The sequence below is a fragment of the Furipterus horrens genome, unplaced genomic scaffold (assembly GCF_987537825.1).
Source record: "Furipterus horrens unplaced genomic scaffold, mFurHor1.1.pri manual_scaffold_5, whole genome shotgun sequence".
NCBI classification, from domain to species: Eukaryota; Metazoa; Chordata; class Mammalia; order Chiroptera; family Furipteridae; genus Furipterus; species Furipterus horrens.
The window spans coordinates 7,697,750-7,715,265 of record NW_028327175.1 but is presented as its reverse complement, the minus strand read 5'-3'; the positions used below and the strand labels follow the sequence as shown (position 1 = coordinate 7,715,265).

Sequence of the window (17,516 nt, the reverse complement as noted above, 5' to 3'; positions counted from 1 at the left end):
TTTTAGCAGGAGGGACAGAGGGAGCAGAGGGGACTGGCTGGTGCATTTACCATCAGAAGCTTCAGAAAGACTGGGCAGCCAAGCCACCTCCTGCAGGTCATCATTCACAATTAAAGTGGCCCCTGGAAGTCACCTGGGTAGAGAAGCCGCTTCAGAAGATCTTCTAATTGCATTGGCCAGTGCCTTCCTCTGACACGGCACACATTTCCTGATCACCGACCAACAGAAGTGATGTTATCAATGCCCTGAAATTTAGTAAGCCCACCATCAACAGTGCTGTACATAACCTTCCTCCCCGCCCTCCCCAGTCTAAGGCATTTGCAATCCCTTTAAAACAGAGGGAAGGTTCTTGATATTCAGGTGGGGTATGCTGGAGGTACAGAGTAGCAAACAGGAATATCTGACAAATTGTTACAGAACCCCTGGGCTGCTCCAATTGAAAACAAACCAACGGGCTCTTTAGTTAGGGGTCCGATTGCCCGCCGCCAGAATTATAACTCTTAATACTTCAGTTGAGTGAAAAGAAAATTGTTTATTTAACAGTTACACATATCCTTGCCTCCCCCCTCCCAAACCTGGCCAGTTTTAGGAAAGTCAGAGAAACCGTTTCCCTACTTCCCAAACACAGTTCAGCTTTACCAGCGGCTGCCAATCATTCAATCTGATTGGGGAGATCCTTTCTGTGCTGTGGTGCCCCCCAGCTCTCAATGCAAAACCACCAGGATTCTCAGCCTCCTTGTAAACTGTCTTCTTTCTGTAAACCGCGTGGATCTCCTCTCCTTCTCCAGAGCACCCCTGCGAACGCCCGCCAGCGAGGGAGACAGCCCCAGAGCGCGCCGTCCCCCTAAAGTGTTCGCAGCTGCCTATATATCCCTGACTGCATCCTCTGACGCAGTCGGTGTTGGCAGCAGTTCTGACCATTGGCAGAACCCCACGTAGGCTCTGTGTGCTTTCTCCATACCGTCCCCTGGTTCAAGACTCCTCCCATCCACCTGAGGCCTTGGAAGCATCCAAGCAATTTTGCATAATGAAAGACACCAGCCACCAGCCTCAGGTGTGTGGAGGCGTTCTGAAAGCTGCTTCCTTCTCCCCATCCCCCAGCTGCAAACTCCAGGGATTTTTGGACTCCCCTGTTTCTGTAACAAAATGACCCCTGGAACTCTACCCAGGGACTGGCTAGACTAGGTAGCCAGTTTGAGTGCGGGCCCCCCTCTCCACTGGCAGGTCATGCTAATCTCAGCTTCTCGTGGGACTTGTGAGCCTACCCTATTAAGGGCCAATGTAGGGGCTGTACAGCTGGCTTACCCAGCATTCCCTACAACAGCTTATTGTGGTCTGCACATAAAATCATCAATCGCTTTTCCTTTTGGTTAAGATAAAGATGTGTATTAATAAAAAAGTTTGAACCCTACAATTTATTATTTGTTCTTTACTTTCTATGCCCATCCAAATTTCTTACACCCACAAACTCACACACCCACTAATCCACCATAAGCATATGGGTTATATGTAAGACAAGTATAATAGCTAGTGGAGGTGGCCATCATAAACTTGAGAATAAAAAGATGTCACATACTTTGGGTACAAGATGAAGTGTGTATTCTATTGCTCTCTCTCTCTCTCTTTCTCTGAAGTAGGAAAGAGAGGGGAGAAGAGGAGAGGCAAGAGAAATGAGAAGAAGAAGAAGAAGAAGAGGAAGGAGAGAGAGAGAGAGAGAGAGAGAGAGAGAGAGAGAGACTGGGACATCCTTAGTATGGGATTAGCAGAACTGGACGCCCACAGCCCTATTATGTACCAGTCTACTGAGGTTTTTCCTCTTTGATGAACTAGCTAAAGTGTATTCACTGTTGTGTGAGGAATGCAATGACCTGTTTCTCATTCAAAACACTGAGCCAGAAAGCAACCACAGTAGGAGGCAATTTCTGTTAATATCTGAGAAACCAGAGGTATAGGCACAACTTTCAATTACCTTGGTCTTTCAGGCAGTTCGCACATTTGGGGACAAGAAAGCTGGTGGCATGATAGGAGTCCCTGCTGTGACAACTGAAACGCCTACAATTTGTCTTTTTATTTATTCCTGCCAGGCAAAACCTCCTGGTTTACACTCAAGACATCAATCATGTAGGAAAATTTCCTTTTTTCAGCCAACGATTAACAAGACCAGATGGAAGGAGTGTTGTTGCTTCCCGAGGAATGGGCAGAAGGTGAGGGGCTGGGCAGGAGAAGAAGAACAATACAATGTTTTCTTTGATTCACAGGCTGCAACCAGGTTCCTGTCATCACTGTGATTTCCACACATCCCTAGGTGAGGAGACTTGTACTCAATTGCAAGGGAGGGCCTTGGGAACATGACAGATCCGTGAGGTTTGAGACAGAGAACCATGGGCTGGGAGAACAAAGCATGTGTAATACTGAATGAGGGACCCTTCCATAGCAATCAGCTGGCCACGTGGGCTGGGAACACAGGGAGGTGTCAAAGGAACTTTCTGTAAGAGTGAAGTGGAGTTTTCCCATCCAAGGAAAGTTTTACCAGATGTCCTCAGAAGAAAGTGCTTCATCTGAAAGGTCGGTGTATTGTGGGAGCACGTGCAACCCAAGTGTGCATTATGACAGTAATTGATGAAGGGCCCTGACTGAACTCCCAGCTACTGAGCACCAAGAGGAACTGCTGAAATCAGGTGTGATGGAAAACCATGGACAAGCCCATTCGTTGGATGATTGCGGCCCTAGAGGATTCAATACTTGGTGTGGTGATAAGAAGACTGCCAAAGGATTTTGAGTTTCTTAAAAGTGCAGTGGTGGGCTGTTTACTACAGATATGGTGCACAGATTCATTAAATGTGAGAGAAAGGCACCTTTGAGGCGATCTGGTCCCCAGACGTCCTCTAGACCGGTGAGGGTCGGGGCTTATGCGGTTCTGCCCCACTTCTTGCTCGGTAGGCTGCCTGTACATACTCAATAAAATGTCCTTTTTCCATAGTTACATAGCTAGTTAGCAGAAGACCTAATCTGAAGATGGCTCTTGTGCCTCCCAGGGGAGTGCTTGTCCTGTGTCAGGCCATCACCAGCCTCCTTCTTGTCCTGTGGACCTGGGATGTCGTGTTTGAGCTGTGTCTTCCTGGATGGGGCAGAGTTCACGAGCCGTGGGGGGTGGGCTCTTGTTACGTATTCAGGGCTCCCATTCTGAAATACTAAGGCACAAAAGGCAAAGCATAGTTATTTAATTCGAAGTTATTTGTTGGGAGGTTTTTGATTACTGTTTCAGTCTCCTTACTAGTAATCAGCCCTGTCATTTTTTTCTTATAATATTTCCTTGGTCCAAAAGCCCATCACTCACTCTCTGACTCACCAGTTCATCTACTCTGTTAGTCCCATGCTAAAGCACTGATTTTATCATTTCACTACCTTGACCAAGAACTTTTTTGGCTTCCCACTGTTTCCAAGATTCAGTGTAACTCAATTTGTCTTTTAATATTTGTGCCTTGCTATTTCACCATCTTTATCTCTTAAGAAAACCTTTCTGCTATGGTCACATGGGGCTTCATTCTGTCTTCCACAGAATGTGGCAGACTGGAAAATGGCCACACCACCAGCCCTGCCCACGGGCCGAGCCCAGTCTCATGATCTCAACCCTGAGCAAAGTCTTTGAGGGTTGGATGCGGGGTAATTAATGGTTTTCTGATGACCCCACGGGGACCAGGGTAAAGATAAATTCTGGAAATAAAAAGGTCCCGGTTAACCTGCTCCACAGCCTAATAAACAATTCTCCAGACTCTTTTTATGACCACTGTGCAGTTAAAGTGTTAGAGTACTGGTCAGTTTAATCCTCAAAATTTACCTCTGAGAGTGTTTTGAGGAAGTGGTAGGTAATGTAGAAGGAAGAATTTCTTATCCTGTGTTTTCTGGTGCCTCTAAGATTGAAAAAGGAGCTATGAGTCATGGATATTTATAAAATCATGTTTCCAAGTTTATCTTGCTTTCAGGATAACCACATAATTCAATAAATAAAATCCAGGACAGTTCATCCGAAAGGAATATAGATAAGTGAGGATGTTTCGTTGGATAAACAGCCAATGCCATTTTTCAGGTCACGACTTGTGGATTATCTGCACACACACGCGCGCGCGCGCGCACACACACATTTTTTGTAGTAAAACCCACTCTCTCTTCGTCATGTAGCTCTTGACTCCCTCCATGTTTTGTACTGTCCCAGTTTAAGGACACCTGCAATAAATGAGTAGAAAATAGAAATGGCAGGAAACGATCATTCCCAGTTGCAGCTATATAAAACTGCTTGTCAGGAAGCCGCTTTCTGTCAGGGGCCTAGATCAATGCTCCCAATTAGCTGAAGGTTGCTACCATGCCTGACTGACCATGAACTCTCCAGTTCTACACTTAGGCAAGATGAAGGATAATGGTGGAATTGAAAACTAAATCAAGTAATTAAAAAAAAACAAACAAAAAAAAACCCACTATTAGAAAATCCTTGCTATAATCTCAGAGTCTCTTGAGGACTTCAGAAGAAGTGGCTGGTCTAGTATTTTATCCTTTAAAACTACGGTCACAAAGGAACAATTCCCCTGGCTTCCTTCTCTGGAAGCCTGTTTCTTTCTTCCCATCTGTGATCTTTGTTCTCCGCTTTTCTGGTGAAACTGCCTTCTTAGAAGGGTCAGCCAAACTAAACATCCCTGATTTACAAGCAACACACTGGCTTTCACTGTTGGGTTAAAGGGCGGAGTACTGAATTGCAAAACACTGCGATTCAGAGCCCTGGAAAGCAGTGCTAGCCCATTAAGCAGTCTGTGACCATCACGGACTCTCTCTCCCTGAAGTAAACACGAGATGAAAAATGATTGCATGGCCTAACAATAGTGAGGCAAGCAACAGGAATGAGACTCAACAGAACCTGTGATTTCCTCAACAGTACTTGAACGTGTGCTTCCTCTGTAGTTCTATTTCCCCGATACCCTCAAGTGGTCTCTCTCCCTTGGGTTACATGCCTGTGTGTGATCCTAAAGGTGAACTGCAGAGGCCGATGGAGGATGGACTGGGAAGACAGGCATCAGGGAGGGCTGTGGGCAACTCTCTAGAGCAAACAACAGTCATTGGGATAAAAAGACATGACTTTGGGGGAGAGCTAATAGATCTACATTTCTCCAGTCACACAGCGTGCCTGTGGCTTACTCTGCCTCATATGAGAGCAAGCAAAACGGCTTTACCGAGGAACAGAAGTAACTAAGAGGCAGCCAGGGCAGCTGCGTGAACTTCTGAGCTGGGAGCTGCTGAGCAAAGGGGCTGCCTCATCTCCAGCCTCCCCAGAAAGCCCAGAACATGGCCACATGGGGGCCGGATAATCAGTTGGCTTTATATACCAATCACTGAGTTCATGTTAGTATTTGTGATTCTGATAATACTGTGCTTATTGATATCATTAATATTGATATTGCATAGTTACCATTTACTTAACAATGATTCTGTGCCACGTTTCTAAATTACATTTAATCCTCACAATGGCATCTTGACGTAGATAATTATCTTAATTTTGCAGATGTTGAAATTGAGGTACAGAGGGGTCGTATGATTTTCCAAAGTAACACGGCTGTTAGAAGTGGAGCATGATGTGATTTAAAAAAAGTCTTGGAAATTCTTGTCAGGGTGAAATTTTCTAAGATTAGGGTTCAGACAGATTAGGGTTCAGTGGCAGTGTGTATTATGTGTGGTCATTTTACATAATTTCCATCAATCAATGATGAGGAGGACTCTTTGTAGGGTGCTAGGAGGGGTGGAGAGTAATAATGGGGATTTATAAAGAAAGATCAGTCAAGATCCTGTGTCACTGAATTTATACATCTGTTGAGAATGTCCTAGATCTTGGGTGGCTTAGCCCAAATTCTGCATGACTCTGCCCCATTTTCTGAAAGTGTCTTGTCCAATATTGTAGCTGCTAGCTACATATGACAACTTAAATTAAACTTAAAAATAAAAATTTAATTCCTCACATAGATGAACCACATTTCAAGTGCTCAGTTGCCCCATTTGGCTAGTTAGTGGCTACCACGTAGGTCAGTGCGGATGTAGAACTTTCCCATCCTAGCAGGAAGTTCTATTGGAGAGAGCTATTTTGAAAAGTTATTTGACTTAAAATAACCTGCCAAAAGAAGTCCACTAAACCCATATCTCTTGCCTTCTTTTCTTCCTTCATTTCATATGTTAGCCTTGGGAATAACTTCTGACTCCATTAAGTATTTAATGAAAGCTATTATCCAGAAAATGCACCTAAGCAATTACATGCAGAAATTTGCATACAACTTTGGTGGGATCATGAACCCTCTGTGTAATAGTTACCCGCCGGTGCATAGCAAATGACCACAAAACCCAGTGGCTTAGAAAAAGAAAGATTTATTATCTCATACAGTTTCGTGGTTCAGGAACTCAGGATGAGTTTAGCTTAGTGATTCTGGCTCAGGCCTCCCATTAGAGAGCAGAAGGGTCGTCAGGTTTAGCAAATAAAATACAAGATGCTCAGTCACATTTGAATTTTAGATAAACAATAAATAATTCTTTGCTATAAGAATGTCCCATGCAATAATCAGGACACTCTTCTACTAAAAAATATTTTTACCTGAAAGTCAGATTTAAGTAGACAGTCTATATTTTATCTCCTAATCCCATCAATGTGTCAGCAGAGGCTTCATTCATCTGAACACTTTCCCTGGGGCTCATGAATTTATTTCCAAGATGGATCATTCAAGCGCCTGGAAAGGTCACCCTGGTTGTTTGCAGGTGACATCTGTTCTTCGCTCTGGAACTCCTTTTGGGCTACTTGGGAGTTCTCTTGACATGGCAGCTGGCTCCCCCTAAAGCCATGTATGATCATGCCTTGGAAGCCATGCTCTGTCATTTCTGAAATACTGATTGTGCAAGTCATTTCTATTTTGCTCTGCATTATGGGAGGGGATGGCATGCATCCCAGGAGGCAGGAATCCCTGAAGGCTGTCTTGGAGGCTGGCTCCAGCCTCTAAAATTCATACACTGATTCTATAGAATAAGCTCCATGAGGGTAGAATTTTAAAATATTTTTTCTCATAGTTGTAGCCCCAGTGGCTACAATAGTGCCTTATAAATTTTAGGTACTCAATAAATATTGCTAAATAATTGAATAAATGAACTCTGGCTAAAAAAACCTCTGACCTAAAGGATTCCTTTGATCCTCAGAAGGTTTTATAGGAACAAAAGATGCTTCCTCAAAGAGAATGAAAATGAAGAGATTAGAATGTAAGTAACAGGACTTTGTAAAAGGGACACATCAACTTAATAGCGCTGCTAATAAATAATCATGATAGTGGTATTGTGAAATGGATGCCAGGCTCTGTGTTAGAGACTCCTTTTTATGTATGTAATTTCATGTATGGAACCTGTCAGGCATGCACTGTGGAAAAGGGTAAAGAATTATGATTTAGAAGCTTAACACATGCACACACATATGTATACACACGCACACACATTTCAAAGGGAAGAATGCCCTGGGATAAACATGGAGAGAAGACCATGAGATTTAATAGAGTGACAGGAAGTAGCGTCTGTAGAAAAGTAGCCAGCATTGTCCTGATACATAAGTTATAATGCAAGAAAGAACCCGACAGATCCCAGTTTACTGTAAGATTGCTTATTAGAAAGAAAAGAGTGTGGGCAGGAATGCAAGGCTGGCTAGAACAGGAGCACAAAACAAAGGGCTGTGTGTGGGAAACAGCAGTGGCCCTCTTCTTCATGGCGCCAAATTCGCTTTGGGTGTTGGCTGGGAGCTGAGCTTCTCAGGAGAGAAGGCTAACCCATGGCAAAGCTATGTGGCTGTCACCACTTAGGTGAACGTGTGGGATTCACTCTTGATTCGTAGAAGCCACCAGCGAGGCCCCCAAATCAGTGGCTTAGAACAAGAAAGAGTTATTACTTCATACAGTGTTGTGGTCTTTTATTTCACCAGTCAGGAGGACACCACCACTTCAAGGTCCCACCCCGGGCACCATGTCCCTCCCTTGGGTGCTGCCAGTCTGTGAGCCATGAGGATGGAGACTGGAGTTAGTTATGGAAAAAGCCTGGCAGTTTATTTCCTGATGGCTTACAGAAGGATGTTGATCTCCTTATACCTTCTCAGGAGGGTCTGCAAGGCAGCTTCGGCTGCTCTCTGGACACTGATACAGGGGTCTTGCCGCAGTGCTTGGAGGCCTGAAATGGAGAGAAAGGCAAAGTCTGGTGAGTAAGGAGCACCCAGGCCCAACCTGGGCCATGCTGTGAGGCTCCCCGCTGAGGGTCAAAGCGGGCTCAGGCCCCCATGCTCTCACGTTACCCTGAACGGTAGAATTTGCAACCACAAGTTGAAATAAGGTAAGAGATGATTCTGACCTGGTGATCAAGAGACAAATAGAAAACTGTAATCCCTTGGATATGTTGCCTGCAAAGGAGTGGAGCTGGGGATCACTTGATACCCTGGGGAAATTCCCATGTCTAGGGAGCATCGGAGACAATTTCTGGGCTAACATGACGCGGAGCACCATTGGTTTCTCTTTCAGAATACAGCAATACACTGGGCAGAAACTGGGGTTGGTACTCACGTGTGTTCAATTGTTCTCTGTCCAGTAACTCCACATATTGGTTGGTCAGATTGAGAACAATGGCATCTAAAATCAATAGGAGAAAAGGGTACTGATTTCATGATAGAGGAAGAGGGCACGCAGCTCATCAGAGGCTAAATGGTCTGGCGAGTGAATGAGCAACTACCACTGCCCCTGCACCCCGGGGTGGTGCCAGGATCACATCTGTTGGGTTTTGAGAGCGATGACTGCAGTGGTCACTCGCTTGACGTGTATTTAAGAAAGCTCACAGTATGTCCTCCCAGGGAGTGTGCCAGTCATTGTCAGGGTTTCAAACATGTGGAAGAGATGGCTCTTGTGTTCAGAAAGTTTACAGTGTAGTTATGGGCTCTTATACACGATCCAGCAAAGAATCCTCACAGTGGGACTGTTCAGTGTGGGTTTGATCCGTTGGGTCAGACCTCATGGTAAGGCTTAGAATTTCATGATAGAGGGGTCCTCAGGGATTCACCCACTTTCCTCCCTTTTATTTCATAGGTCAGACAAAGAAGTGACACAGAAGAGTTAACTTAATTGTCCAGAGTCACGCGGCAGAGCCAAGGTCTGCTGGCCCCCATGCCGATACACTTTCCACTTGTGTTACGTTGCTGCCAAAGCTCTCGGCTTGACCTGAGCTCGGGTGTATTTTTTATGATCAGAGGATGCAAAGGAAGACACCTAGGCAAGCAAGGCGCAGCAGGCTTGGAGCAAAGACTTGGGGAAAAGAAGGAGCAATGACTTGGAACCAGAAGCACCAAGGGAGAATGAGTGTTGGAAAGTCAGAATATGTTGTGGGTTTTCATGCGCAAAAGAACAGGTTTGTTTCTTTTAGGGGAGATGTTGCAAGATGCAAATTTCTCCCTTTATTCCTTCCTTCCTTCCTTCCTTCCTTCCTTCCTTCCTTCCTTCCTTCCTTCCTTTTCTTTTCTCCTTCCTTCCTCCCTCTCTCCCTCCCTCCCTCCTTCCTTCCCTCCTTCCCTCTTTTCTTCTTTTATTTTTCCTTCCCTCTTGTCACACGCGTCACAGCAGTGTTCACATTGGAGCAGCTGGCAGCCCGAGCACAGCTACAGGTGGCGGAGAGCAGACTCACCTGATCAGGGAACGCAGTGGTGCCCTCACCTGTGAGTTTGATGGCCCCACTCCTGATCATCTCCCAGCTGCTGTTGAAGGAGGGGAATGAGTGGGTATGGAGGATCCACAGAATTTCCTGATTTTTCTTGGCCTAGAAGAGATAGGAATTGCAAAGGGGGAAACCAGGAAAGGACCCTTTATGAAAATCAGCATCTAGAGGTCCTAAGGAAGGAACTCTAAAGGCCAGTGAAACTCACACAGCTATTAATTATTCTATCAGACTCTTCCACCCTAAATTTAATCAGAAAAGTGCTGGGCTATGGGACAAGTTCCCCCTGGCTGGTTTGGCTCAGTGGATTGAGCGTCGGCCTGCGAGCTAAGTGTCGCTGGTTCGATCTTCCAGTCAGGGCACATCAGAGAAGGAAAACTCTGACTCCAAAAAACCTCCGCTGCCTTGCGGCATACCTCTTCAGGGGAAAGGCTAAGGGAGTAAACCCCAACAGAAAATCCGGAGCCGGAGTCCCTAAGGCGGTTTGACGTTGTAGTCAACACCGGCAACTCCTGCGGCGCACCTGAAGCCAAGCTGTATTGACTCCGTCTTTCCCTTGGACCCTTCAGCTGCGAAGAGAGGGGGTGTCTGCTGCATGGGCAACAGCAGACCCTCCATATCACCCTGCCCAGGCTCTGTAGCTTCAGCTTCACTGGAGAGGACACTCCAGCGTCATCGCAAGATGTCGATTCAACACGGGAGGAGACAGATACCGTGTCACTCCCGAGTTGGACTGCACAGCCATTCTCGGCGGTGCAGATAGACTCTTAAGAAGCTACACCATCGTCTCTAGAGACGGACGGCTGCCGACGACGATGGGACAAGTCAACAGAGGTGTTTCAGGAATCAAGGAGAACAGATTCTGGCCAGGACTTGGGAACGAGGGCGGGACACCAAGGATCACTGCTATCCTTCCGAGACACTTCCGCATCTGACTAGGCCTCCCGTGCCGTGTGGGTTGCCTTTCTGGGATTTGCCGCGACTCTGGCCCGCCTTGTTTTCCAGGCAGCATCGACTGCACGCTCACCAGTTTCGCACAGAATTGCCTGTAGAAATCTCTGGCCCTTGGCGGATCCTGCCCGTCCAGGAGATTGTCTAATACCCCATAGAGGTCCTGGAGGCCCAGGAAAGGAATGGAGGTCATCAGGACGTCACGGCAAGCCTGCAAAACAGAAGCGGCACCATCTGGAGCGCCGGATCCCCTTCCAGAGGGTAAAATGGTGACGGGCACTGGGAAAGAAGCCAAATCAGTGATCGGAAGGGCTTCGTAGTTGGCGCTGGCCCCTCCCAGTGTCAAGGGAGGAAGAACACACCTGGGAAGAGGGGCAAGACGGAAGCCAGCAGTGGGGAAGTGGCTTCCAGGGCCAGACCGGGTGTGCGGGCACATTTGGCCATGAGGGGGAGGAGGTGCTGCAGGTGTCTGTGAACGGGCCACTTACAGCTCCGACTTTGGGATTGGGGTCCCAGAGGTGGAGAAGGAATGATATCATGCTCTTTTTAATTTCTTCCGAAAAAAACATCTTCCATCTTCTTCCTGTTAGGGTTGCCAGATTCTCAAATAAGGTGATGGCAGTCAGTCTCACATCATCCTGTTCCTGTGGTGACAGAGGCATGTCACGGGTGAGTCCCCCCTTCAGGCCATTTCCGGCCAGCACCCCCTGCTCCACCCTCACCCTGTCTGGTGCGGTCCAGTCGCAGCCCCAAGTGCTCCTTTCCCAGCAGCTCTCTGACCCACACTCGCTACAGAGTCTAAATGACCATGAGCTTGGGGTGTAAGTGATACCATAGAACGGGAGACCTGGTTTCTGCCTTTGAGTAGCTAATGGGGAAATGTGACCACAGGAATGAGAAGCAGGGAGCAGAAAGCCAGGGAGGGCTCCTGTTTATTTTTATTTACACTGCATCATGAGCCTAGAGTTATGGGTCCTCTAATCTATAGTTCCCAAAACCTAGGACCCTTCTCCAAGATCCCAAATACTTTCTAATGGAATTACAGGCAGCTCAGAAATTTGAAGTTTGGGTCTCAGAGAGAGAGGATAAACAAGAAATGTGTTTAGCTCTACTCTTATGTACGTGAAATGATGGAACTTCCTTGCTTGTTGTCCTGGATGGTAGGCAACGTTCTTAAAAACCGAAAAGTAAAATGGTGGAGAAAGATGACCTCCTATGACCTCAGACACAGTATTCCCTCACTTATCGTGGGTATTACGTTCTAGATCCCCCCTCGAAGTAGGAACCTTACATTTATTCTACTCTCTTAAACCTACGTAACTTTAACAACATACGTATACAGTACCGCAAAATCCCGCGATAGAGCGAAAAACCAGCGATAAATAATTAAATATAATATTTTAAAAGATCCCACGATACAGTGAGGCCGCGATAAGTGAACCGCAATATAGAGAGGAGCTACTGTACTTTGCTGATGAGGTTCACAGTTCTAACAAACTGATGAATTTTCTGGAGGGTTTTGCCCCCGGCCCCCAGGTCTAGAAAATTAGTTTAAAATACCCACATGGGGTACAGGGATGAAAGAAAAAGTTGTCCTGAGTAGCAGAATATTATTTAGGTTAGCAAAAAACAAGGGCCCACAAAAGCATTCCCTGAATATGAGGGAGAGAAGATCGAGGAGTTAGTTTTGATGGCAAATTAAATGTATAAGAGGGCACAAAAAAAAAAAATCTTATGAAAAAGGTTGTTAATAAAGATCTTCTGAAAAAAAAAAAAAAAAAAAAAAGATGGCCTCTAGTGAAAGGGCCAGAAAAGTTAAACCAGAACATGAGATGTGACCTTATAAGATAGACATGTTCTTTAAATGTACTAGGAATGTGGCCAGGATAACGTTTTTTAAAAGCTGTCATTTTTTAAAAGAAAGCAGATTGATAAAGAAGTACCCAAAAAGTACAGAGGCATTTACTTCAAAAGAAATATATTGCATTTTTCAAAATTGATGACCTAATGATAGGTTAAGGGAGCAAGAGTGGATTGGGAGGATGAAAGGGAAGAAAAAAAAAGGGGCAAAAGTGTTTTGGGTGCTGGGAGAGACATTAGTTTAACGTCCTTGTTTTGAGCTGAGAAGATGGAGTCACAGAGAGATTGCTCAGGGTGACAGCATGGGAAATGGTAGCGAACGGCCTGGAGCGCAGGACGGCAGCCACATTTTCTGTTCTACCATTTCATGGAAGTGTTGCCATGTTCTGAGAAGTCCAGGAAAATAGTTAAATATGGGAAAAAAGGAGGGGGAATTTGGAGGTTACAAAATTGCATGTTTAACCTGTAGAAACTACAGGGGCAAAGTATCATAAAGTGTAGTTAAATGTATTTGCAGAAAGAGAACATTACTGGAGAATAAATTGCATGTCCTTGCTAAGACCCAAGTTCTATCAAATTTTTATGAAAATGCGATGGGAATTGATACCTATTAGGAATGAGAAAGGTATAACTTAAGAACCAGCAAAACTTAAGATTTTTTTTCTTCTGCAGTAAGATGGAAAAACATTGTCTTGGTCACAAACATCACAGGTAAGCTTGTGATTATTGGAGGCTCAGATCCAAGAGAATGATTATCACCAGGTTGTCAATAACCCAGAGAAACCTAGCAAACAGATGGGGCGCCTGGAGGGACAACTTCAGCCCTTTGTTCAAGATCATCATCAACTGCCTATGCAATGAAAAAAAAACCCTTTTGTTATCTTACAGAAGATGCTAAATTGAGTAGGAGCCAAGGAAACATTTGTATTGATACATGGGAGAAAACAGCTGGAAAGGAGCAGAAAGCTCCTTTCAAAGGTCAGGTTGAAGCTAGCACATAACAATGGGCGCTGAAATATATAAAACAGGAGAATCATTGACTCTCGGCGTATAGTGCAGGCTCAGATCTAGAGATCTGTGTGGTTAAGAAATTTTGCCAAAGAATAAGGAAGAAAGGACAAGATTTACACAAAAGAGTAAAAGAAAAGTGAATGAATAGGGAAAGTGTGGACTTGAGAGGTACTTTTCTCTTTAGATTCTATTCGATACTTCTCAGGCCTCATTTAGAGACACAACGCAGTCACTGGCTCATAAAATACTTAAGGAGCTGAAAAATTATGTTTATGATGAATAATGAAGGAAATGAAGACTTTCCAGCCTGGAGACTGGAGGTAAATAGGTAATTTAATAAAGCCTTAGTGTTTCAGGAGGAGGCAACTAGCAATCTTCCATCTCCTCTGACAATGTAACATGGAAAAACAGAGTTAGAGCACAAAAATAGAGATTTAAGTTAGACACGAAATAGATTTTTACACTTTGACAGTGCATACACCAAATAAAATAAAATAAAATTGAGTTTCCCAGAAGTTCTAAAGGAAAGCGACCTTCCCTTGTCCAGGACCGCAGCCTGATATTTTCTGAGATCAGGGCTAGGAACTAGATCAGGGGGTTGACAAACTTTTCCCGAAAAGGCCGGAGAGTAAATCAGTTGGGCTTTGCGGGACATCTGGTTTCTGTAACAATTAATCAACTCTGCAGATGAAATGGGAAAGCTGCCATAGACATTATGCAACCAGTGAGCGTGGCCGTATTCCAATAAAACTCAATTTACGAGAAGATGCTCGGGGTTAAATCTGGCCGACGACGAGCTCTAGCTCATACCAACTCCTGCATGAAAGGAGCCACAGAAGCGTTTTGAGTCGCTGAATCTCGGATGTGGAAAAGATAGCGTTGGAGGTGATAGCGTCTTCACTGGCGCCCGAGTCCTGTCTTGAGTATAATTTATAGTCAGAACTTGTATTCCCCCCAAAGTGAACTTTGAGAATGAGCGTTTAGATGTAAGTAACTTATTTGGGAGTTGAGCCCAGGAAGCGTGAAGGGGAGTGGGGATGAGAGAGGAAAGAGACAAAAGCTACAAAAGTGAATATTGACGAGTGTGTTCCCTCGTAGGAAGGTGGAACTCAGTCCCGAGGGGGGAGAAAACTGGGGCGTTTTGCTACAAATGCCTGTTTCTTATCACTTGAGGGTCCTTCCCTGACGTCGGGCCCAGCCTGCTCAGGCCCATTATGATTCCTGGGCCACAGAGTCCCCTTAGAGAGAGAGGCACAGAAAGTCAACAGCCTGCTCAGAAGTTGTTCAGGTGACCGCTGTGCAGGTACTATCAGGGCCGGGCCAAGGACGAGGGATGGGACCCGGAGATTGTCTGCTGCAAGCCCTACCTGAACCTCTTTGTGTTCTCTCACTTCTCCTGGGGGGAGGGGGGGGAGGGAGGAAGATTCCTGAACAGGCTCACTTACGTCTTCAAAGAAGGTTCTTGTTTGCAGCACTATTTCTTTGAAGTAGAAGCTCACGTCTCGGTCTGTGAGCAGCTCCAGGATCTTTTTTAGAGCCTTCAAGCTTTCACAGACGACCTCAGTGCGGGCCAGGTGGTACAGACCTCGGATGACAGGTTCTAATATGATCTGCTTATGCTTCTTCACCTGTTTTGAAGCAAGGTCTTTTAATCTCAAAAGTTGTTGTATGTGTATCTGGTAGGAGACCCCAGACAAGGGGGCTGAAATTCTATTAGGGTCACAAATCCTTCCACTCACGAGCTACAATTTCAGCAATTTATTTGGATTGGCACTGAATTTTTTGACAGCTGTGGGCTAGGCAATAAGTATTTCAAACTCTACTTAAATAAACTAACCCCTCGCCCCAAACCCCTCCTGTTACCTTGTGAGGGGCCCCAGAAGCTGTATTGCCAAGCCCTCGGATGGCCATTTGCCTCAGAGTGGCACTGGAGTCCCAGGCACTCTGATCCATCAAGATGAGCACGTCTCGCAGATTCCAGTGCTTCCAGAGGATCGGCTCCTTCATGAGCTGAAATGGACACACTCCTCGCCTTTAGGTAAGGGAGTGGCTTGCCTCAGGAGAGTGCCAGAGGCCTGCTAACTACTGCTGAGCAGAGGAGGAAGAACCCTCTGATGGGCCCGCAAGTCTTGCAGAAGCTAAGCTCTGGCTGGGAGCAGCCCACCGGCCAAGGTTACGTGGTGATGAGAAGAGAATACAGTGATCCCTCACTTATCGCAGGCATTACGTTCCAGACCCCTCCATGAAGTAGGAAACTTACATTTATTCTACACTCTTAAACCTACGTAACTTTAACAACATACGTGTACAGTACCGCAAAATCCCGCGACAGAGCGAAAACTCCATGATAAATAATTAAATATGATATTTTAAAAAATCCCACAATACAGCGAGGCTGCGATAGGTGAACCACAATATGGTGAGGGACGACTGTACCTAGTTAAAGAGATGCTTCTAAGCTAAGTGGACAAACAGGGCAGGGAAAACGGGCGTTTTCCTTCTCCGGATCAACTGGGACTGCCTTGAATCTATGCAGTGGGGGACAGTAATATACATCTTTTTGTTTTGTCCCTCTCGTATTTATTCTCTGCCCTTCTCTGCCTTGGGAGGCTGACTTCTGCAGACCAGAGGGAAAGAAGAGGTGGGGGGTGAGTTCTTGTTTTTTCTCTCACTCCCTGCTCAGGTAGCATGTCCCTGGCAGGTACCCTGTCTCCCTGGCAGGTCCCTGGGAGAAGTGCCCCGGGGGACGTAGGGAAGTGCCCCGGCCTGCGGTGACGCTGCTGGCCTTGCCTCAGAGAAGAACGCCGTGCCGGTGACGCGGTAGTTCTCGGAGGAGGAGGTCAGTGACGGGCGCAGGTGCTCCATGATGGCCAGGATGACCCCGTGCCGCCACACAGCCATGCTCCTGGAAGACGCACGACTCCAGCTGTAGCAGGGGCTCCTCTCTTTCTCAGCAACGGGGGAAATTCTAGTCTATGTCTCTCAGGAAAACAACTCCTCTACAAAGGGATGTCCAAGGAAAGAGCACCAAGGCTTAAACTTAAAAATTGCCTACCGAGTGCCCAAGCTAAGTGTGGTTTGCCTAGGACCGCTCAATGTTCAGCTGTTCTTCTGAGGGGGTGGTGAGTTCTGGGCTAATTCTACCATCTCTCACCAAACCCCTTTGCTCTCTCCTCCCTGTTTCACCCCCTTGACTGTGTATAAGCCCTTGGCGAGTCAATTGCTCTTGGGGAGGTCGCCCTTTACTGCATTTCTACTCCATTTCTGGTTTTCTCCTTTGGGTCCAGTTCTGGGATACCTGCTCGTTACCTGGCCAGTGCACACACTCCGAGGTGGTGTGTACTGGGACTGTGGAGCAGCGTCCACACGTGGTCCCCTTCGTCCGACTCTTTGGCGAGGCCTCCTCTCACCGCCTGGGCCTGCACGCACTTCAGGGTGATGGTGGAGAGCCTGCAGGAACCGGTTGGCACCACAAGAGAAGTCAGCCCTGCGCAGTGATCTGTGGCTTCCACAGTCCGCGCTTTCTCGTCCCCCCAACGCTCCCCTGCTCCTTCCTGAATGGATGTTGTGCAAGGAAAAGGCAGGTGGCCCGATCTCACGCTGCCGTCAAAGGGAACATCGAAATGGTTCTGGCTGGTAAATAAAGCCACAACATCTCGTCAACCTCTCGTGAGAAAATAAAGCCCCAAGGCTGGAGAGCGAACAAACACTGTATTTCACTGATTCTGAAACAGCACCTCGGAGAGCAGGGTGCATCCTGCAGTGGACAGTGTGTTATAGTTGTTGGCCAGACGGTAGTCGCGATATTGTTGCTGTTGGCTGTGCACACACACGTACACGCACACACATGCACACGCACACACACACATACATACACACATGCATGGATTTAGAAATGCCTCTTTAGACCGATGTCATTTCAGTAAAGTTACATGTACTATTGAAAC

At 46.2% G+C, this 17,516-nt stretch overlaps 1 protein-coding gene across 1 annotated transcript in view; it reads right to left on the bottom strand.

Annotated features, from left to right (window-relative positions):
• Positions 1-7,987: 7,987 nt before the first annotated feature.
• Positions 7,988-17,516, bottom strand: part of MROH2B (maestro heat like repeat family member 2B) — a 55,332-nt gene continuing 45,803 nt past the window's right edge. Inside the window, exons 34-42 of the mRNA XM_090279300.1 lie at positions 16,879-17,019; positions 16,360-16,474; positions 15,433-15,579; positions 15,015-15,197; positions 11,187-11,342; positions 10,775-10,909; positions 9,747-9,849; positions 8,610-8,675; positions 7,988-8,223 (exon numbers count right to left, since the gene is read on the bottom strand). Of these exons, the coding sequence (XP_090135426.1) occupies positions 8,117-8,223; positions 8,610-8,675; positions 9,747-9,849; positions 10,775-10,909; positions 11,187-11,342; positions 15,015-15,197; positions 15,433-15,579; positions 16,360-16,474; positions 16,879-17,019 (1,153 nt within the window). The 3' untranslated portion in view covers positions 7,988-8,116. The remainder of the gene's footprint in view (positions 8,224-8,609; positions 8,676-9,746; positions 9,850-10,774; positions 10,910-11,186; positions 11,343-15,014; positions 15,198-15,432; positions 15,580-16,359; positions 16,475-16,878; positions 17,020-17,516) is intronic.